General features: G+C 48.5%; 1 protein-coding gene and 1 pseudogene across 1 annotated transcript; one reads left to right on the top strand and one right to left on the bottom strand.

Annotated features, from left to right (window-relative positions):
• The first annotated feature begins 8,513 nt into the window (after nucleotides 1–8,513).
• LOC119328695 (probable xyloglucan endotransglucosylase/hydrolase protein 23) lies at nucleotides 8,514–9,888 on the top strand. The gene is made up of 3 exons (XM_037601671.1): nucleotides 8,514–8,891; nucleotides 8,990–9,183; nucleotides 9,268–9,888. Exons 1-3 carry the CDS (start codon nucleotides 8,628–8,630, stop codon nucleotides 9,680–9,682), a joined length of 873 nt encoding a protein of 290 aa, XP_037457568.1. The 5' UTR covers nucleotides 8,514–8,627; the 3' UTR covers nucleotides 9,683–9,888.
• An 11,087-nt stretch (nucleotides 9,889–20,975) lies between these two features.
• On the bottom strand, nucleotides 20,976–21,553 carry LOC119329147 (annotated as a pseudogene).
• Nucleotides 21,554–22,586: the final 1,033 nt, after the last annotated feature.

Genomic DNA, 22,586 nt, shown 5'->3' with positions numbered 1-22,586 from the left:
AAGTCTCTAAGTGGGAGAACTTAGGCGAGTACTGGACTGCAGCTAAGCCTCTGAGTGGGAGGATTGCTCTCCACTCGGTAGGATTTTTCAAACTTAGGCGAGTGCCTGACTGCAGCTAAGTCTCTGAGTGGGAGAACTTAGGCGAGTACTGGACTGCAGCTAAGCCCCCGAGTGGGAGGATTGCTCTCCACTCGGTAGGATTTTTTCAAACTTAGGCGAGTGCCTGACTGCAGCTAAGTCTCTAAGTGGGAGAACTTAGGCGAGTGCTGGACTGCAGCTAAGCCCCCGAGTGGGAGGATTGCTCTCCACTCGGTAGGATTTTTTCAAACTTAGGCGAAACGGATTCGCAGCTAAGCCCCCGAGTGGGAGGCTGGCTCACCACTCGGTAGGATTTTTTCAAACTTAGGCGAAACGGATTCGCAGCTAAGCCCCCCGAGTGGGAGGCTGGCTCGCCACTCGGTAGGAAACTATTTTTACAAACTTAGGCGAAGCGGATTCGCAGCTAAGCCACCCACTGGGGGATTTCTTACACAAACAAAAAACAATAATAAACATTGGGAAAATTATAACGCTCTTGTCTTTGATAAATAAACTACATGAGTTTTTCTTATTACATCTCATCCGACTGAGAATTTAGGTATAAAAGGGGCGGAGTAGCTCCGCATTCCAGGCTCGTGGCTCATCGATCTGGCGATCGACATTGTAAAGATGATACGCTCCATTATGGAGGACTTTGGTGACGATGAAGGGGCCTTCCCAAGTAGGTGCGAGCTTGTGTGGTTTCTGTTGATCCACTCGAAGGACCAAATCTCCTTCTTGGAAGGCTCGACTCTTCACATTTCTGGCATGAAACCGACGTAAGTCTTGCTGATAAATGGTCGATCAGATCATAGCCATTTCTCTTTCTTCTTCCAGGAGGTCGACTACGTCTTGCCGGGCTTATTCTGCTTCATCTTCGGTGTAAAGCTCGACTCGGGGTGCATTGTGAAGTAGATCACTCGGCAAGACTGCTTCCGCTCCGTAAACCAGAAAGAACGGGGTTCTTCCAGTCGACCTATTCGGGGTGGTCCTCAATCCCCACAGAACTGACGGAAGCTCGTCGACCCATGCACCTGCTGCGTGCTTGAGATCACGCATCAGCCGAGGTTTTAGTCCTTTGAGAATCAGACCATTTGCCCTTTCTGCTTGCCCATTCGACTGGGGGTGGGCGACCGATGCGTAGTCGACTCGTGTGCCTTGAGAGGCGCAAAAAGCTCTGAACTTGTCTGAATCAAAGTTTGACCCATTGTCAGTGATGATGCTATGCGGGACCCCATATCTGAATGTTAACTCCCTGACGAAACTGATGGCAGTGCAAGCATCAAGATTCTTGATAGGCTTGGCTTCAATCTATTTGGTAAACTTGTCGACTGCCACAAGCACATGTGTGAAACCGCTCCTGCCTGTTCTTAATGGACCAACCATATCCAGCCCCCAAACAGCGAAGGGCCAGACGAGTGGAATGGTCTTCAGGGCTGATGCGGGTTTGTGCGACATGTTGGAGTAGAACTGGCACCCTTCACACTTGTCGACTATCTCTTTTGCCATTTCATTTGCTCTTGGCTAGTAAAAACCCGCTCGGTATGCTTTAACCACAATGGTCCGAGAGGACGCATGGTGACCACAGGTCCCCGAGTGGATCTCATCAAGGATTATCTGACCTTCTTCTGGTGTTATACACTTCTGACCGACTCCAGTCGCGCTTTCTCTATACAATTGTCCCTTTATGACTGTGAAGGCCTTGGATCGACGGACGATCTGTCGAGCCTCTTCCTCGTCATCCGGGAGTTCCTTCCTCAGGATATACGCGATGTACGGTATCGTCCAGTCGGGGGTGATTGCCAAGACTTCCATGATTAGGTCGACCACCTCTAGAATTTCGACTTCAGTCGGATCCGTGGCACTCTTTGGCTGCGGGACTTCATATGTAAAAGGATCTTCTTGGACTGACGGTGAGTGGATGTGTTCCAAAAACACATTGCTGGGGATGGCTTCTCTCTTGGAGCCTATCTTTGCCAAATCATCAGCTGCTTGATTTTCAGTCGGGGGATGTGATGAAGCTCTAACCCCTCGAATTTCTTCTCTAACTTTCTTACTGCATTATAATAACCGGTCATAGCTGGACTTCTGACGTCCCACTCCTTCATCACCTGATTAACCACCAAATCTGAGTTGCCATAGACCATGAGGCGATGGACGCCGAGTGAAATGGCCATGCGCAACCCATACAAAAGTGCTTCATATTCTGCTTCATTATTGGAATAATCGAAGTGAATCTGGAGAACATATCTGAGCTTATCTCCTCGGGGGGAAACCAATACTACCCCAGCACCGGAACCATTCAGCATCTTAGATCCATCGAAGAACATGGTCCAGTGCTCCGAGTGAACTTGAGTCGGAAGTTGCTGTTCAATCCACTCGGCGACGAAATCTGCAATTGCTTGGGACTTGATAGCTTTCTTTGCCTCAAACTTGATATCTAGGGGAAGGAGTTCAATCGCCCATTTGGCCACTCGACCAGTTGCATCTCTGTTGTACAAGATCTCTGACAACGGAGCGTCGCTGACGACTGTAATGGAATGATCAGAGAAGTAGTGGACAACTTTCTTTGTAGTCATGTAAATCCCATATACAAGCTTCTGATAATGAGGGTATCTTTGCTTCGATGGGGTCAAGACTTCAGAAATATAATATACTGGGCGCTGAACTTTGAAGGCCTTTCCTTCTTCTTCCCGCTCGACCGTAAGTACTGTACTGACAACTTGTCCTGTGGCTGCAATGTAAAGCAGTAAAGGCTCCTTGTTGATTGGGGCAACAAGCACCGGCTGGGTGGAGAGCAAAGCTTTGAGCTCTGCAAATGCTGCATCTGCTTCCGGAGTCCACTCGAACTTGTCAGACTTCTTCATCAGTCGGTAAAGAGGCAATGCCTTTTCACCGAGACGAGAGATGAATCGACTCAAAGCGGCCAAGCAACCTGTAAGCTTCTGGACGTCATGCACACGCACAGGACGCTTCATCCGGAGTATAGTACCAATTTTTTCAGGATTGGCGTCGATTCCCCGTTCGGAAACGAGAAAACCGAGTAGCTTTCCGCCTGGAACTCCGAATGTGCACTTTGATGGATTGAACTTGATATCATACCTCCTGAGGTTGGCAAAGGTTTCAGCAAGGTCAGTCAGCAGGTCGGAACCCTTCCGTGACTTAACCACAATATCATCTATGTATGCCTCCACATTCCGAGTGATTTGGGTGAGTAAACACTTCTGAATCATCCTCATGAACATGGCTCCGGCATTCTTAAGGCCGAATGGCATGGTAACATAGCAGAAGCACCCGAATGGGGTGATGAAAGCTATTTTAATCTCATCAGGTCCATACAGACGGATCTGATGGTACCCGGAATAGGCATCTAGAAAAGACAGTCGCTCACATCCCGCAGTCGAGTCGACTATCTGGTTGATGCGGGGGAGAGGAAAATGATCTTTCGGGCAGGCCCGATTGATATGTTTAAAGTCAATGCACATGCGAAGTGACTTGTCCTTCTTGGGAACCATGACAACATTGGCGAGCCACTCGGAGTGGTAGATTTCTCGGATAAACTCCGCCGCTAAAAGCCGAGCTACCTCTTCGCCAATAGCCTTTCTCTTCTGGACGGTGGACCGTCGGAGATGTTCCTTGACAGGTTTTACTTTTGAGTCGACTCTTAGGCGATGCTCAGCCAGCTCCCTGGGAACACCCGGCATGTCAGAGGGTTTCCATGCAAAGATGTCCCAGTTCTCACGGAGGAACTGGATGAGCGCTTCTTCCTATTTGGAGTCGAGCGTCGTTGAGACGTGAGTCGGAGCAGCATTGGAATCGGTCGGGTGAATCTGAACTGGCTTCGTTTCACCGGACGACTGAAAAGCTGATTCTGAAGCAGGCTTCTTGGCTCGTAGTAACTCACTCGGATCAGCAGTCTTCTGGTACTCTTGCAGCTCGACCACTGCCATCTGAGCATCATCAATCTTTGATCCTTTCTGAAAACACTCTTCTGCTTTCTTCCGATTGCCTGTAATGGTGATCACACCTTTGGGACCAGGCATCTTCAATTTGAGATACACATAACACGGTCGGGCCATGAAGCGTGCATAAGCCGGCCTGCCCAAAATAGCGTGATAGGCACTCTGGAAGTCTACAACTTCAAATGTCACCTTCTCTTTCCGGTAATTCTTGGAATCACCAAAAACCACATCAAGGGCAATCTGGCCGAGTGATTCAGCCTTCTTCCCAGGAATGACTCCATGGAAACTCATGTTGTTGGCGCTGAGTCTGGACACCGGAATGCCCATCCCTTTCAATGTCTCTGCATACAATATGTTCAAACCACTACCACCATCCATTAGGACTTTGGTCAGTCGAGTGCCTTCAACCACTGGGTCGACCACCAGAGCTTGCCTCCCAGGGGTGGCAATATGCGTTAGGTGATCGGACTGGTCGAACATGATGGCAGTCTGGGACCATTTCAGATAATTTGGTGTCGCCGGAGCAACCATATTCACCTCTCGATTGATGACTTTCAATCGACTTTTGCTCTCAACATCAGCAAAAATCACCAAGGTGGAATTGACTTGAGGGTATCCGTCGTCACTGTCCTCTTTGTCCTCGACTTTGTCCGACTCCTTTTCCTTACCCTTGGGCTGCTTACCCGGGAACTGTTGGATCAAAAGTTGACACTGTCGAGTGGTATGTTTCGGGTAAATGAAATTACCCTCTTCATCTTTCTTCGTGTGGATGAGACATGGCAAGTCCAACACATCATTTCCGTCCTGGTCTTTAACCTTTTTGGGGTTTCAAGGCCCTTTAGGTTTCCCTTTAAACTTTCCCTGAGTTACGGCCAAGGCTTCCCCAGGAGCAGCTAGCTCGGCTTTCCGCTTCTGTTTCCGATTGGAATTTCCTCTGGTTTCTTGGGCGACTGACTTCATCTTGCCGCTCCGGAGTCGATCCTCATCTTCACCATTAGCGTACTTGGTGGCAATCTCCATCATCCGATTCAGGGACATCTCTCCGGTTCGACCGAATTTCAAGCTCAGTTCTCTGTACTTGACGCCCTCCTTGAAAGCACAAACCGCTTGGTGGTCAGTCACATTCTCCACCGAGTGATGTAACGTGATCCACCTCTGGATGTAATCCCTCAAAGTTTCATTTGGTTTCTGTACACAAGATCGCAGTTCCGTCAGCCCTGCCGGTCGCTTGCACGTGCCTTCGAATGTGGTGACGAACACTCGAGAGAGATCCTCCCAAGTGTAAATGCTGCTAGGCGCCAACTGGTTCAGCCACGCTCTGACCGAGCCCTCTAACATGAGAGGCAGGTGCTTCATGGCCACTTCATCATTGTCGCCGCCGATCTGGAAGGCCACTCGGTAATATTTAAGCCAAGTATCGGGCTTGGACTCGGCAGTGAACTTACTGACTCCAGTCACCAACCTGAAGTTGGGAGGAATCACAGCGGCCCTGATGGCTCGACTAAAGCACTCTGGCCCCGATACATGCACTCTGCTGTTGGTAGGGGCATCTCTGTCGTGACCTTCTCGGTGAGCCCTGTTCCGGTCGACCAAACTTTGGACGAGAATGGATCTCGCATCAAAGCCTGGCCCTCTGGGGTTGACTGAAACCCTTCGCCCACCACTATGAGTGCGCCTGTCATCCTGCTGACGAGGCACATACGACCCGCTCCTCAGGGGAGGTGTGGGCACTCGACGCCGACCGTCACGACCGACTCGGTGTTCATACTGTTCATGGTTCCCATACTGGTCACGCCGGTCCCCACGTCCCTCACACTTCGGGGGCGATCTCGGGCTGTGAGCCGACTGGACTGTGTCCGCGGCAACGGATCTGCTGTGAATCCTATTCCGCGACTGAGAAACAGCAGAATTCTGATCTCCTGCTGCCCGGAGCAACGCTCTGATCTGCAGCAAGCCTCTGCCAGCCTCCGACTGGGAAGGCTGAATCGATTCCGCTATGCGGGCTGCACCTGCTAAATTCTGAATCGGAGTTCGATATACCCGCGTGGGCGGGAAAAGCTAACGTCAACTGGATTCGGGAACCCATTGTCGCGCCCGCTCGTCGAGTGCTCGCTAGAGGTTTTCCAGTCGAGCACGCTCGGCCAAATTTGCCAGGCGCGCGTCCTCCAAGGCGCGAGCCTCGGGGGTTTCTCCAATGATAGGAGTGTGCAGTGCATCCATGTTCCGGCGGCGAAGTTCTTCCCTCTGCAGCGACATGAGAGGCTCGGGAAGATATTCCTCATGGGGACGCGACGGGTCGCCTCCGCCCGTGCCTCCGTCGGTGCGGGGAAAACCGGGAGGACTGGGTGGTCCATCGGCCATCAGAACCTCCACCGCCGAATCGCTGCTGCCGCACTCGGATGCGGTCTCTGCGGAGCCAGTCGACAGATCGAACAGGCCGTAGAGGGATTCGTCGGGCTCGATCGCCGCGACTTGAGGGATGGCCGACTGACGGGTCACCGCGTGTCTCACCCACCGCTGAAGTCTCGACCGACCGGAGCGCTTGCGCCGGCGGGAAACGGGGATGGAGGACAGCACAGGAGCCGACCGGTAAGGGGTGGACGGTTGCCGCAGGAGAACGCCGCGGACGCACGCGCGAAAGTGCGTTGCCCCGCGGACAGGGAGTGCGTCCACGTCGAGCGGAGCCTCCTGAAGCCAGGCGGAGTCGTCGGCGATGAACGTGAGCGCGCCGAGACGGATCTCGCGGCCCTCCACCAAAACTCCGTCGAAAACCATGATGATTCGGGTCGGAAAAGATCGCAACTCCTCCAACAAAACGCTAAAACACCGGCCCCACGGTGGGCGCCAACTGTCGTGGTTCTAAGCCTGACAGTGATGTAGGGGGGTACGTATGGAGAGGCAGGATCTTAGCTGTGGAGAAGTTGTAAGCACGCAAGGTTTACGAGTTCAGGCCCTTCTCGTAGGAAGTAATAGCCCTACGTCTCGGAGCCCGGAGGCGGTCGACTGGATTATGCGTGTATGAGTTACAGAGGTGCGAACCCTTGTCTCGGAGGAGGGTGGCTTATATAGAGTGCGCCAGGCCCCCGGCCAGCCCACGTTACCAAGGGTTTAATGTTCACTAAGGCGAGGCGTTACTGGTAACGCTAGTAATAAAGTGCTATGATGACCATAAAAAACTATTTAATGACCGACCGTTAGCGTGCGGAGTGACTTTAGGTCTCCTGACCGTCGAGTGGTTGGATCTTGGTCGAGTGATTGCTTCTTGGTCGAGTGTCTTTGAGTCTGTCGAGTGTCTTTGAGTCTGTCGAGTGAAACACCTTCAAGTCGATTGAAAGGTGATTTCTTTTAGAGATGTCCTCGGGTAGGGTAGGTAGGACAGGTCCATGACCCTACCCTAGGTACATAGCTTCATCACTCACCGCCACATAGCTCTCATGACGACGCCCTCAAGAAGGATACAACGCTAAGAGCATCGTCGCCGCTTTAGAGTTTTCATCCGAGAGACCGTGAGGCGGTAAAAGGTAGGGCGGACCTAAACACCGTCTCCGCGAAGAAAAACCAGCACCCTTGGGTGTCGTTGCTGTCACGGCTGGCAGGAGCTGACCTGAAAATTACCCCAATCTGGATCCCCATCTCCCGCTCCGTCCCAACCTAGTAACCGGCTAGCAGCATGCACAGCCATGTCCGATAAGGAGTGCACACAACATGAGTTAAAGAAAAGAGCAGCTTGGCGTCATTGGCCGCCGAGGCAGCAAGGCGCGGCACCAACCCGCAGGTGAATCGCTAGCCACCCGGTCTGATCCCCGGCAGCCCACTTGCCCCGCAGCGCCACCGGACGGTGAAGGCTCACCAAAGGGACCGTTGTCCCTGGTCCATGGATCGTAGCCGCCGTACCAGCGGCGAGCAGCCGGAGAAGAGCGCGCTTATAATTTTATATCACTTAGTCGCCCGAAAGACAAACAAATGTAACATACGAGGAATCTTCACACTCTTCAAGAAGAAGAAAAAGGTGGAGAAGAATTGGTCGTCCATCCATCCCTACTTATTCATTTGTTCACACATTATGTAGTTCCTTGTCTTTTATACTGCCATTTGTGTACAAAACACAAACCATCTCAAAGGCTGTAGATACAGATCCAAGCGACCCATTTTTCGTTTTTTTTAAGAAAATAATATCAAGAGCTGTTGCATTGCCGCTAGAAATTTGCTATACGCCCCAATCGATTCTTAATGGCTTGTTGCTGTACGTGAGAGCCCATGGCGTCGCCATGTCGGGACAGTCGGGCGTCTCATCTTCCATCAGAAATTTGGCAGCTACAGTCTACAGAGCCGGCCTGCCTGCTCTGTCTCCTCTCCTCTGGCGCCAACTCACACGCATTACACTCCTCTCCGGCCAGTTCGCAGAACCATCCATCCATCCATCGGGCACGCCACGCTCATCTCCAAATCCCTATATAAACCCCTCATGCCCTGCTCGTTCCACTCACACAAACACAAAGCTTCCATCCAGCTTTCTCCTCCTCCTCAACCTTCTTCTAGCTAGCTAGTCCCTAGTTGAGTGAGCGTACTTTTGGTAGCACGGAACGCATGGCTCGCATGGCGGTGTCGGTGCTGGCGATCCTGCTTGCCGCCTCTTGTGCCCTGGCGGCGGCGAGCTTCGACAAGGAGTTCGACGTCACCTGGGGTGACGGGCGAGGGAAGATCCTCAACAACGGCCAGCTCCTGACGCTGGGGCTGGACAAGGTCTCCGGCTCCGGGTTCCAGTCCAGGCACGAGTACCTCTTCGGCAAGATCGACATGCAGCTCAAGCTCGTCCCCGGCAACTCCGCCGGCACCGTCACCGCCTACTACGTAATTAAGCCAATACTCATTCATTCCTCTGCTTCTCCGTCTTGATCCAATGACAGGGTTGCCTAACTTGGTTTGGTTTGGTGTGTGTGAATGTGCAGCTGTCGTCGCAGGGTCCGACGCACGACGAGATCGACTTCGAGTTCCTGGGCAACGTCACCGGCGAGCCCTACACGCTGCACACCAACGTGTTCACGCAGGGGCAGGGCCAGCGGGAGCAGCAGTTCCGCCTCTGGTTCGATCCCACCAACGACTTCCACACCTACTCCATCCTCTGGAACCCCAAGCACATCATGTAAGTTGGTTCATCGCCATTGCTCAAAGCCGGCCATGTAGGTACATGGACTGACCCATCGATTTGGTGGTGTGAATAATGCAGCTTAATGGTGGACGACATGCCGATCAGAGACTTCAAGAACCTTGAGGGAAAGGGGATCGCCTTCCCCAAGAACCAGCCGATGCGCCTCTACTCCAGCCTCTGGAACGCCGACGACTGGGCCACGCAGGGCGGCCGCGTCAAGACGGACTGGTCCCACGCACCGTTCTCCGCCTCCTACCGCGGCTTCAAGGCCGACGCGTGCGTGGTGACCGCAGACGGCAAGCCGCACTGCGGCGCCAGCGTGGGCACGGAGGTCGCCCCCGGCACCGGCGCGGCGGGCGAGTGGTACAACCAGGAGCTGGACCTGACGCGGCAGCAGCGGATGCGGTGGGTGCAGAGCAACTACATGATCTACAACTACTGCACCGACCCCAAGCGGGTCGCCAAGGGCGTCCCCGCCGAGTGCTCCATGTAGCCCCATATGTCCACCCAGCAAGCTAGCATTGGTCCGTCCGTGTATACGTCGACCGCCGGAGAAAGGGAAGATGGGGGCGTCTGTATTGTATGATAAATAAGGACTGGTGTGGAGTATAATGTGAAATGTAGCCACGTCTTTGTCACGCTCACGCTCACGCTCACTTGGTGTGTAATATATGCCTCATCTTGTTCTTCTTCATGTTTTTTTTTTGAATCATGTGTTTGTTCTTCATGTGTTTGTTGCTCTCTGTTCCACTTCTTTGCAACGGCTTGGGTAAATTGTTCGTTCCCGGTACGCTTACTGTGTGCTCAACTTATCCTGAGGCTTGACAAGCGAAGCCAGCAGCTGTTACTCAGTGATATACCTTTGCCTTGTCAATCAGTCACTCGGGTGGAAACTGATAGTGATAGGACTACGCTGCTGTACATGCATGCAACGTGACAAAGAAGTCACAGGGCACGGCCGCTGCCTAGAAGAGCACTAGCGCGACAAAGGAAAGGATAGGGGCTCGTAATAATCCGTCAGGTACTCGGGTCCCAGACTCGATCCCAGCTAGCTAGCTGCATGTGGTCAGTCCGGCGTTCGGATCAGGACGAGACCGATCAACGTCCTGTTAGGCTCGTGTGTCAGGCCACTAGGGTTCGCTACACTGATGGCATTTGACAGGCCACTAGGGTTCGCTTCTCTTCTCGTCTCGGACGAGAAGGCCTTATCTTCTTTTCCATCGTCCAGGAACTGTGTCACTAACAGCAAGCTCGTGCTGACATGAGGCTGTCTGAATTTTCTTCTGTACCGTAGGCAAACAATTTCCATGATGCATTTCATTCTTCTGCTTCCTTTTCCAGAGCTACTGCACTGTATTTTTCTTACCTTTCAACTTGAGTGTCGCGTGCTTGTATGCCTCTGCGCCGATCTACCCATGACGGAGCTTAATTGTTGTACTACGTCGCGCAATGATAGACTCAAGAAGAGGGTGCCTGCAATCTTGTCCGATTCATGAACTCTGGACAAGGGAGACGTATAATTGGGTTGGGTGTACCCGGCGTGTTTATTTAGGTGGGGTATATGCACTATGCTCCATCACGCTGTCTGCTTGCTCCCTGCCTTGGTCGTATCCTGTAGTATTTCAGATGGCACGACTTCCTTACCACCGCAGGACCTCCCTACCGTTTCACAGTTGAACGAACCGTTAAAACCAACACAAACCGACCAGGAGATGATACAAACAATAAAAAAGAACTTATTCATCTGTTGGTAGTGCCTTAGGAGTATTACTTCTTAAAAAGGAGACCGTTTCACGGAATGTTCTCGAATAAGATCAATGGGTATAGTGTAGAGGAGGTCCTACACTTGCATGACATGACATATTGTTGGCCAGCCTCTCTAGAATCAAAAGATTGCTGGTCCTCTATTTCGTGCAACACATGTTGTTTTGCGCAAACCGTGAAGGGGAAAAACATCATGATTGCTATCACAAAGCCACCAATCCAAGATATTGCATAGGTGTAGGCCATGTTTTCTTAAACATCAGTATAGACACAAGCGCTCATATACACGCGTATACACTCATCCCTATGAACGCACACACACACACCATACCCCTATAAGCATCTTCAAAAGACTAAGCCGGCATATCATCTTGAAATTTACAAAGTCACCGTAGGCACCTCGTCATCGACGGGAACGTCTCCTACCACTGAATGTGCATCACCGGAAATCCTGAAATAAATGCGAGCATCAGGATTTAAGTCCTGGTGGGCTGGTGATACCACGGTCCCTCTAACCATCCAACCACAGGTTGGTTCGTAGACCATGTATTCTTAACTATTGGAATGATTGCAAACTAGTATGCATTTGTACCAAAGTTAAATAAGTTGTGTACTAGTAAGGATTCTGATTATTTATATCCCACGTAGTATTACTTTTTGAGTTGCTTTTTACTCCCTCCGTTCCAAATTACTCGTCGTAAAAATGGATGTATCTAGAACTAAAATACATCTAGATACATCCATTTCTACGACGAGTAATTCGGAACGGAGGGAATATTTGTTAGGTAGTTGCTCATTATGAGTTTTTGCAACCCTAGAAATTAAAATATGTAATTGGATCACTGCATTTTTAGAAATCTATATTTGCGGATACTTCTTGTGTAATAATGGGTTTGAAAAAATGCGGTTGAGTTGTTTGCACATTATGAAGCATTGCATCGTGCATAAATTTGCTAGATAATTTCTGGTTTTAGAATTATTCAGGATTTCTTCCGCATTTTGAAACATCAAGCGACACATTTAGGATTTCTTCCACAGTTGAGTTTGCCTGTACATTAAGAAGCAAGTTCATGAGCGATCTTATTTGCTTCTCTATTACAATGTTCAAACCTAATAAGAGAAAAATCACACGCCATAATTGTTTTTTATTACAATGTTCAAACCTAATAAGAGGAAAATCACATGAGTAGTGTGTTTGTTCGTCCATTTCAGTACATGTGTAGTCATATTGAAATATCTAAAACTTCTTATATTTGTGAAAGGAAGGAGTGCTTCAGTAATGTGAATCTACGGTAGGAGTACGTGGGTTGGACTTGCGTCCATCCAACCGGAGTCTCCCCATAATCAGTACACCAGGCCAGGTGAGTAGAGCAGGGACAACTGGACAGTGGGCCCACGAGGCCAAACTTGCCAATGAATTTCAGGGACTTTCAGGCACCGGTGGCATTGCATAGCGATTTTGGGCTAATTCAGGGACCAGGTCGTCCCCAGCCGTATGCTACCCCTTTTCCGCATAGACACTAGCCGTGGAAGTTCGGCGCTCGATGGCAGATCACGCCTTCAGATAGCCCTCGTGCATGGCCCTCTCGAGCTCGCCAATGTGGGAGGATTCCGATCGTCGGACGCTTTACTGTCATGCTCGAGCTCTCATCAAGAGTTTCCATTTTTATCTAGGAATGCAGTTTCTGGCTGCCAAGATGAGCTTGGCGTGTGCACGGACCGCATGTGGACACATGGCGTGAGATAATTGGCCAGGCATCCTGCACACATGCTAGCCATGATTAACTGAAACCCATCTGGAACGAGAACCACCCGGGTGGAACGAGATTGAGATCCACACTGGCAAACATAGAAGATCACTGACGATCACTGACGGGGTGATGAGAGCTTTCTGAGCGGACAATTATCGCATGGTTGCTGTAGCCTCAGTTACAGTTGAAGCCGGATGGCCATAGTCCGAGCTGTGTCCAACTAAACTAGCTACTGGAGTACCCTATAACTAGTGGCTAATGCTTTGTTTAAGTTGAAGGTTTACTTATAACTTTCGGTACTGCTCCAGCTACGAAGTGACTGAAACCCTGGACTGTCTTGGTGCTGTACCGTGAGTCTGAATCATTAGCTAGCTACTGTCCGTAGGCAGTACTCCCCACTAGTATACTAGGAAGAAATAGTAGTACTACCTCTCTCTCAGTTTACAGGGCGTGTGCGTGCTCTTAGGTCGTCAATTTGATCAACCTAATACAAGTCATATATTATAAAAAATATAACAATATAAATTTCAGATGTTCTATTTCAAACCGTATAATTTTTATGTTATATAATTTATATTAAAGTGATAAAATTGGTAACCTAGGTATACGCGTAGGACCTGTAAACTGAAACGGAGGTAGTACTACAGATGGAAGTTTCATTGCGATGTCAAACGGTGATAAATAGGGAGCAGAGGTAACATAAATAGCTGAACCGTGATCCAACCACCACTTGGCTTCGAAATGATTTGGCCACTTCATTAGCAACTGTAGTACTAGTACACGGGACGAAGGTGGCGCATCAGCAGCTTGGGTCTCGGGTGTTTTGATCGGTCCTCGTCTCGTCGGTGACAGGGGAGACCTGCGGACGCCACTGCTGCCTGGAAACGATCATGAATCGGCACGGCCCGGGCGATGGGTGAGTGGACGTGGATGGGATGAGCTCGTGGCGACAACGCCTGCCTGAACAGCGCGCCGACGACTTGCGGCGACAGAGGCGAGGGCGGATGCAGCTATTCCGCCGGCACGATGCTGCTGCCGACACATTCTCGTGGAGCATATTTCTCTGTCGTATGATTCCTTTGGTTCCGGTCTCGGGGGGACGTGGCCTTATGGTTCTACAGGCGCAAGATGGGTACGATAGCGTGGCTTCATAGCTGCAAGAGATGGATAGCGAGAGATAAAAATGACCCTTGTTGCTAGATGGAAAATTGAAAATGACTTATTTTCTCTCCATCGATGCGCACACGTCGATCGCCGGAGTGCTCCGTCTTGTCCTTGTGTCGCCGGAGCAGCACGGCCGGAAATAGAGTATAACGTATTTCCGGATGCAAAGAGGCGTTGCGCGCAGCCAGTGGACAGTGGTGTCGCAACTCCGGTGCTCCACCGTACATGCAAGAACATTTTGTTCTGCTTTGCGCACTGGGTGCGCTGCATGCCTGCACGGACGTACGTGGGTCAGGGCAAGGCATGGGCGCAGCTCACTACCCGCAAGACGACGCGAAATGGCGACAGAGGAAAGGACGAGGGCTTCGTTCCTAACGATCACCTCAGGTCCCAGCTATCCCTACGTCGTCTTCTTCACTGCCACGCTTGCTAGACTGTGAAATGCATGCGTGTACGTTCAAGCTTCGAGGCCTTGTTACTTGTTACTCCCTCCGTTCCAAATTATTCATCGTAGAAATGAATATATCTAGAACTAAAATACATCTAGATACATCCATTTTTACAATGAGTAATTTGAAACGGAGGAAGTACTTTAGGATTGATCTAGATCAGCAGAACCGATCAGGCTTCAGGCGCCTATCTTCTCGAGATCCGAGTGTACAGTACGTGAGTCACACGACGATCTAGCAATGCCGTGCAGCTGGCTACTTCTACCCCCAGTTTCAGGGGAGAGCTCACGTGCTCTCGTTCCTTTTTTTTATTATTATTAGCAAAATGGCCCGTGCGTTGCAGCAGGATAAAAATATTACTCATTCTTATCCTCATTGTTGACGGTGGCATGATGTCCATCTAATCGCAATGGGTGTGAACATTGGTCAATCCAAGGCGATCAGCTCGGCCATCACACGACACACATGTCACAAAGCCACGCCGGAGCAATGGAATGCTTAAAACTTTAAAATTCTAACCTCATCGAACTTGACATGGGGGCAGCCCTGCAAGGGATACTCCTTGCACCACCCCTCACATTTCTACTCGTTTTTACTTCTAGTGTTGATAGTAGGCAATAGGAGGATATCTTCATTAAGTCCCCGAATTGCGACACAAAATAGGATCAATTATAAAATTCAGCATACACATAATAGAGGGAAACTATCAGTATAGACAGGATACATATAAAAAACTGGAAGTATATGCAATGCAGAGGATCAAGCTAAATGAAAACATCATTATAGATGATACTGCCAGACGGGAGGTTAGAATATTGTATGACAATTGACAAAAGAAATTTACCTCCTTCCTATCACTTCAAAAAAAAAATCCTGTGAATATCATATATTCTGCCTAACAGATAACAAATTAAGTGTAGTTCCAGTAATCAATCACAACATGATAAAAAGTTCATTTCAGGACATATGCATTCATTTGAAGTCGTTCTTTTATCACGTGGCATTTTCTCCCAGTATATCCGGTACATGCTTTAGTGTACTACTTTTTCTGCCATAGTAACAACTTTGTTATAGCTCCCCAAAACATAGTGCACAAACAGAAAAAAAATGGCATGCCTTTTGTGGGAGGTTGCGACTTCTTAGTCAGTAGTAACACCACAAAATCATATATTTTTTTCAACTGTAGCACTGCCAACACCTTTGATGCACAACATCTTGATGACCAATCTTAATACAAACTATGTATACAATTATAGTAGTTACATGCTATAATTGGTCTCTAGTGATTTGACCCTTTCATAGAGCTAGTAAACCAGCAAATTTCAGTTAAGCACTCAAGGGACCTATAACAGGTATTTAAATTAAAAATACCGTGACATCTCCTCAGAGAAGTACCATAATTTAGACAGAGCTTGTTGCTGACAGGTTTTGAAGAGAAGACTGGAAGGGAACCATTGGCATCACGGGGCTAGATAGTTGAGGAATTTAACCTTGGGCAAGAGGGGATCCTGTACTCACTGTAAGAAAGCTCCAGAGAGTCTATTTCCTCTGAACACCCCTCACGCCTGTGGATGAGCGTTGACTAACTTAGAGAGAAATAACATACATCTAGACAGCGCGTCTGTTGACAGGTTGTGCTAATACGTTTTTGTAGCCCCAGTTTTAGATCTTTTTCCTTCCAAATTTCTTCTCTCATTACCTCGTGTCCGTTGCTCAACGAAGATGCTCAGCTGAGGATCTTTTCACCTTGTTGCTACCTGTTAAATTGGGATGAACGTTTCAGATATGGTGTGGCATTTGCATGTACTGGGTCGGATAAATAATTAGGAATTCAGTGGGCCGAACACACACACGCACACAAATATCTTTAAAGTAATTTTCCTTGTAAATAGGCAGGAAGGAGAAACTTACAGTGGGCAGGTTGGGAAGCTTCTCATTCACCATCTTTTCAAGAGCTAGAGCCAACTCCATTGGTAAAATCACAAGATGCGTGCAAGATAGAACACATGAATATTTCACAAGCTATAGGGTTCCACAAAACGAAAGCAACAAATCAGATTAAACAACTTGCTACTTTCTTTCCGAGTCCTTGTATATTTGACTGATGACATGTTGAATTCAAAAGGTCATTGGAGAGCAGCTACATAACTGACCAACAACTAAGACGTCACATATGTTTGACGAAGCTACATAACTTTACATACACCTACTAACTTTATTACCCTGTGATTAAGTGTTACTTTCCCTAGTTGATTAACTTGGCACAAATGACACCTCTTTTTCGAACAACCGAATATGCAATGAACAGACAGGGCAAACACATCAATAGAAACACACACAACCATAAATGAACTTACTACAGAGCATCACCTTTTTCAGAGTGGTCGAACTCTGTTAATGGAGTCACAATGAACTGAAGCCCGACCCTCCCTCCATGTTTGTTCCGATTGACACAAAAGAATACACCAAGCGTCACCCATCTGTTTAAAGCTAGCACACATGGGATAATGGTATTAATCTCTCATACAATCACGGCAATCTGCATATGATAGCAACAATAAATGCAATCAACACCAGTAGCAATAATCAGTACAAATAACTAAAAAATATCACTTCAGCAGGAGCACCAAAAGCATGAAAGAACATCACATATAAGTATATAATTGATCCAAACCATAGCTCCCTGTACAAAAAAATTGCCCCAAGCAGAGCAAAGAATAAAGAATGGAATACACAGCACATGATATGGTACAAATCCCCAACCGAACCCCTCCATCTCTCTGTATAAAATTCCCCAACCGAACCCCTCAATCTCTCACATCTCTATGTCCCCCAATTATTTTGAACCAATAATCAGTCCCCCTTCTTTTCATGATGTAATAGCATTCAGAAAACCAAGATGCAATAGTACCACGGGATTGGGTTTAGGGGAATGCTTGGTCTGTGTTTAGGGAGAGGAAGGCGAGGATGCAGGACGCAGAGGTGGGGTTGAGCGCGAAGGCGGCCTTGACTTGGGAGGTCGGTGAGGAATTGTATTTTTTGCCATGGAAGGCAGCAGCTTCCCTGCCGGAGGCCGGAGGCCAGCACTTCCTCTCCGGATCTCGTGGGGACGGAAGTCGGGGGAGTGCTTTAGATCTCACGAGAAAGGGCCTCCTCTTCCACGGCATGACCAGCCTCTTCTTTGCCGGTGGAAGGAAGCAGCTTCCCCGACGGAGGCCGTCGCCAGCGCTTCCTCGCCGGATTTTGTGGTCGGCCTAGTCGGAGGAGTGCTTTCTCCGGGATCTCACGCTTCCTCGCCGGATCTCGCGTGGAACTTCCTCGCCGGAGAAGATTAGGAGAGGATGGGGAGGGGAAGAAGAACAAGGCGACGGAGGGCGGAGAAGGCCGAGGGAGGGCGGAGAGGGCCGGCAGCGGCGGAGGCTAGAGAGGAATGGCGGCGGAGTCGGCGGATCCGCAGCGGCGAGCGGTGGTGGGGCGACGATGGGGCGAGGGCAGCGGCGGATCCGCTCGTGAGAAGGAGAGGCGCTCGGGCTATTGGGGACTCCGGGTTGATTCTTAAAGAGGTCAGGGACCTTTTTGCAACAATGAAGCATTGTTCCAGTTCCACTTAAAAAGGAGTGTGGGTTCAATTATCAAAAGGCACAGGGACTTTTTTATAAAAACTCCGCGACGGTGAACCTGGAGACTCAATCAGTGCTTTATTATTACTAGCAAAAAGCCCGTGCGTTGCAACGGGAGAAAAGAATACCACACACTCTTAATTTACAAAAAAGGTCTATAATCCGAGTATTTGTAGCTACGGCCCAAACAAAGATGGTCTTTGCCTACAAAAGCGCAAGTTCAAGATTCCACATGTCTTTTATTTAAACGCGGCTTGCATGTAGATTTAATACGTACTCCCTCCGTCTCAAAATTCTTGTCTTAGATTTGTCTCCAATTCTCCGTATCTAGATAAATCTAAGACAAGAATTTTGGGACGGAGGGAATACAAAGAAACGGGCAAGTGACCTTCAATTTCGTCTCCAATCCTGATTTTGCTGAGATGTTCATCCACAATCCGGATCAGTACCGATATGAAAGAAAGACGGATAATGCACTGTTGATTAAGATTGCACCTAGATAGTATTCTTATTAAATGGTGAACAGATAAAATAATATCATATTCAGATTCTATATATTTTTCTAATCAAATTCCATATATAACATGTTAAATTTGGAGTTATGGTTTAGAAGATATGAGTATTTTAAAAAACATTTAATATATACTGCGGATCTAATGTCAGAAACATCAGAGGTTTTCTATAAATAGCATGACGGACTAAGAATACCTATTTCTTTTATTAGCAGGTAATAGAAAATAAATAAATAAAATAGCACAAATGCCCGTGCATTGCAACGGAGAAAAAATTGATGTGTGTTCACCAAAAAGAAAACGGCACGACGACATTCGTATGTTGCCACCTAGTGGTCGCAAAAAGGCCATGCCGAGATTTAGAAGAAAAGCATCATCAACTACACATTAGTCATAATGAAAGAAGCCTTAACACCGATAATAAGAAACACTTTTTTTGTAACCCTGAAATCTACTCTCTCCCTTCGGGTTTCTCAGGCCTATCTCACAAATCTCAGCAAATAGGAGTAGATAGTGATTGAAGAGAATGGATATCACATGCTCAAAACCACACAATTAACACACTTGCGTTTTTCATAAAATATTGGATTGGAAAGATAATTGTTGCATGAATGTGCAACTACTATCCACTGTTCAATTTGTCAGCTTGTTTACAACAACTTCTTTTCGGAGCGCTAGTTCAGGACATGTCATAGTGAATTGATCCGGGTGAATAACACTAACTTTTGATTGACATGTTGGTCACATCCTCCTCGACCCTGACATAATGTATTGCTGGTAAACATTGGTAAATATGTATTGTCATTGAATTCTGATAAACTAACCTTTTGTACGTTAGACCTATATAAGAGAGCATAGAGCTAGAAAAGTAACCGAAATTAACCAATAAGGTCTTATATATAGCGTTTTTCTTGTCGGGCTTGCAAAATTAATCAGTAATATGAATCATGCTAAACTGCAGAATGCACTCTCATTTGTGAGATTTAACCGGTAATTCCATGAAGTGCCAATGTATGCATGGAGAATACATATAAACCTTTAAAGGAGAAACACCCCTAAAATTTTAAAACATAATGATATACAAGAAAATTAATACCAAATCCCCTATAATTAGATGATGACAAACATGGCACTGCTGTTGGAGGGTTAAATTATTAGTGTAACCTATGTTGTTGAGAATTTCATCAAACACGTGGAAAGCACGTATAGTATTCCTGCAATACGATAGATCAGCACCATTCCCAGCATAACAAAGAACATAAATTGTAATCTTGACCTCTAGTTGTGGATTGGTGCAGCATTTGAAGGTTTCCTGCCACCGCATTAGGGCATGCTATTGGTGCGAAGCGGCACACTGGAAGCAGAGGGGCTTAACCTCATTATTTATCTAGCAGGTGAAGAACACGGCCACGTGAGGTCGCCAAGGTGATACATGCAGTCAGCAACATTGATCTGACCAAGCGTTTTGTCCATTCTTCCTAATCAAGGAACGATGTCACCTGTTCTCTTCCTAATCCAGCAGCGACGGCACCTATTCAGACTGAGCGAGCGATGTTTGCCGCACGTCATGTCAGCTCTTTGCTGAGACGGGCTTGGCCACACCTTCATGACCTCCTGCCGGCACTGAACAACTGCACCAGGAAAGGTGCCATGCCGAGGTGCCGCACAATTTTTGCGATCAACTCCCCCGTCCACCCCTTCAGTCCTCCTCCCCCGACCCCCTCCTCCTCGGCATCTTCCCCAATCACAGCCTCTAGTAGCCCACGGATCCGTCTGACCGCGAGCTACCGCCCCGCGGCACGTCCGCTTCTACGGCCCGCCCATAATGCATGCATCGACGATAATGTGGGTGTCCGTCATGGCCAGAATACCACCAACGGCATTGACGCCAGGCCCCACGCCCTCAACCACACATGGAGGTAGCTTTTGCTGCTGCCTCAGCCGACCTGATCCTCTTTATTAGGCCCCTGGATCGGCGGTAAATAGCAGTTGGAAATTACGTTGAGTCCGTCAAGGACACAAACATCATGATCGGCCGAGCAGTTGCCTTCCCAGCTTTGAAGCAAGGAGGAACGCGGTCTCTGGCACAACACCAAACAGCTGAGCAGATCGGGTGCAGGAGCGTCGACAATGGTGATCTCGACGAGCTCTATCATCATCAGGTTTGTCAAGGACAGATTCAATACTAACTCAAGTGCGCTGTACTTGGTCCCAAGACCGGCCAGTGGAACTTGCCGTGGCACAGCGTGACCGTGAGACGGGACACAGAACTGATTCGCCCAAACATTGCCTCACAAGGCCGCCACCAAGGAGCCGCCCAGATTGTACTCGTTCTTGGCCTCGGCGAGCGCAACAAAGACTATGCATCAGAAGATTCAGTAATGACACAAGATGAAGCAGTAGCAAAAGTCACGGTTTGCATCAGAAGTTCAGAGCCCCCTCGTGAATTCATCATGGCTGAAGTAGAGCAAAAAAGGCCTTGGACCCTCAACTGAACCGTGCACCTTTGAAAATTGCTTCCGCGTCTCAACCAGCGCTACACCGAATTTATTTACACCATCACGCCCCTGTTCTCGACGTTTGCACTGCGCCACTGCCTGTACAGGCACCCCGTTCGCTTGTTACGGAACCGCAATCTACCGAGGAGCAAGTCGACTACCACATCCACATGGCCGGCCACGTAAGCTATACAAGTCAGAACACCGACGAGTAGTCCGACGACGACGACGACGACGACGACGAGCCCGACTCTGGAGGCGGCGGCGCCGGCGACTGGTGGAGCTTCTTGAAGTAGTCCCTCACGTCGAAGCCCTCGCCGTCGGCTGCGTTGTCCTCCGCTGGTGGCGGGATGTAGGGCGGGTGGGTCACATCCGCGAGCATGTCCCCGCCATCCCAGCGAAGAACGGGTGCACCCGGATCTTGTCAGTGCCGCCGGCGTACCCGAGCCGCCTCGCGGGATCCCGCTGCAGCAGCCGCGAGATGAGGTCGGTCAGCTCCGGCATCCGGCATTGGGTGTCGCACGGGAACTCGACCTCCCTGTGCAGCACGTTCCGGAACGTCTCCTTGCAGTTCTTGCCCTTGAACGGCGTGCGGCCGAACGCCATCTCGCGCGGCGGTCGGCGTCAGGCTTGGTCGGACTTCGATGAGAACAACCACCATGAACGCACGTCTCGCGGCATCGCCTCCCATCGTGAGTTTATGTAGGCGTCAGGAAGGCTAATAGATGTCGGGTCGGTCTCGTATTTTTCTGAGTTTCTTGCTGGGTTTTTTTTTCTCGAGTAAAGGACGGGAGACGTGTCCTGCATGGAAGATATATAGGTTGCACTATCGATGGATATCAAATTGGTTGTATAGGACATCCTCAAATTATTAGTACCACCTCGTTTATGAAGAAATTTTATCTATACAAATCGCAAAAGCGTATTATGACATGAGAAAAAAGCGTATTGTGACGGTGAACCCACGGAGTCAACCCGTGCTTTATTATTACTAGCACAAATGCCCGTGCGTTGCAACGGATACAAAATAAATAAACTTATTCTTAGAAATTTTAAATAAAAACTCAAACAACTTTGAAAGTAGCAAAAATATTATTTGAAGTGTTGAAAAGTGCATTTTCTATGCCATGTTGAAGGACCAATCTCATAATTCACAAATAAATATTTTCTAATAATTAGTTCATAGTAAAACACATGAAAATCTGTCAATTTTGAACATAAAACAAAAAGGTAGTGTGGGTGCAAAATTGAATGTCGAGCATCACCATAATATTCTGAAGTTGTTGATGTAACATTATGTATCCGGATTTCGCTGAGGAGGACTATCACTATGGCAGCCATCATATTCCTTTGTTTATATAGGAGGCAAGGATAAGAGCAGTAGTATGATAAGAGAGGGGAAAGAAAAGGCTTCCATGAAAACGTAATATAGTTCAGATTCACCAAAAAGCAACAAAATATCACTACATCAGATCATAGTTTGTGACAACACAATCTTTACTTTCTTGGTGCATCTGATCTGCATTCTATAGATCTCAATTACATTTCATGGATAAGAGCAAATTAACTTTCCCACAAAAAAAGAGAGCAAATTAACCTAACGGTTTTGTGACATATCTGGCCATCAACACAGGTTCCA

Source organism: Triticum dicoccoides, chromosome 7A, assembly GCF_002162155.2.
Source record: "Triticum dicoccoides isolate Atlit2015 ecotype Zavitan chromosome 7A, WEW_v2.0, whole genome shotgun sequence".
NCBI classification, from domain to species: domain Eukaryota; kingdom Viridiplantae; phylum Streptophyta; class Magnoliopsida; order Poales; family Poaceae; genus Triticum; species Triticum dicoccoides.
Note: the sequence above shows the minus strand (reverse complement) of the source record. Positions and strands in the feature narration are given on the sequence as shown.

What these genes read in the sequence shown, in the direction of transcription:
- LOC119328695 (XM_037601671.1), top strand. Translation starts at nt 8,628, where the DNA reads ATGGCTCGCATGGCGGTGTCGGTGCTGGCGATCCTGCTTGCCGCCTCT. An exon ending in GCACCGTCACCGCCTACTAC is followed by an intron (nt 8,892 to 8,989) that starts GTAATTAAGCCA and finishes GTGAATGTGCAG; the next exon opens with CTGTCGTCGCAGGGTCCGAC. An exon ending in TGGAACCCCAAGCACATCAT is followed by an intron (nt 9,184 to 9,267) that starts GTAAGTTGGTTC and finishes TGAATAATGCAG; the next exon opens with CTTAATGGTGGACGACATGC.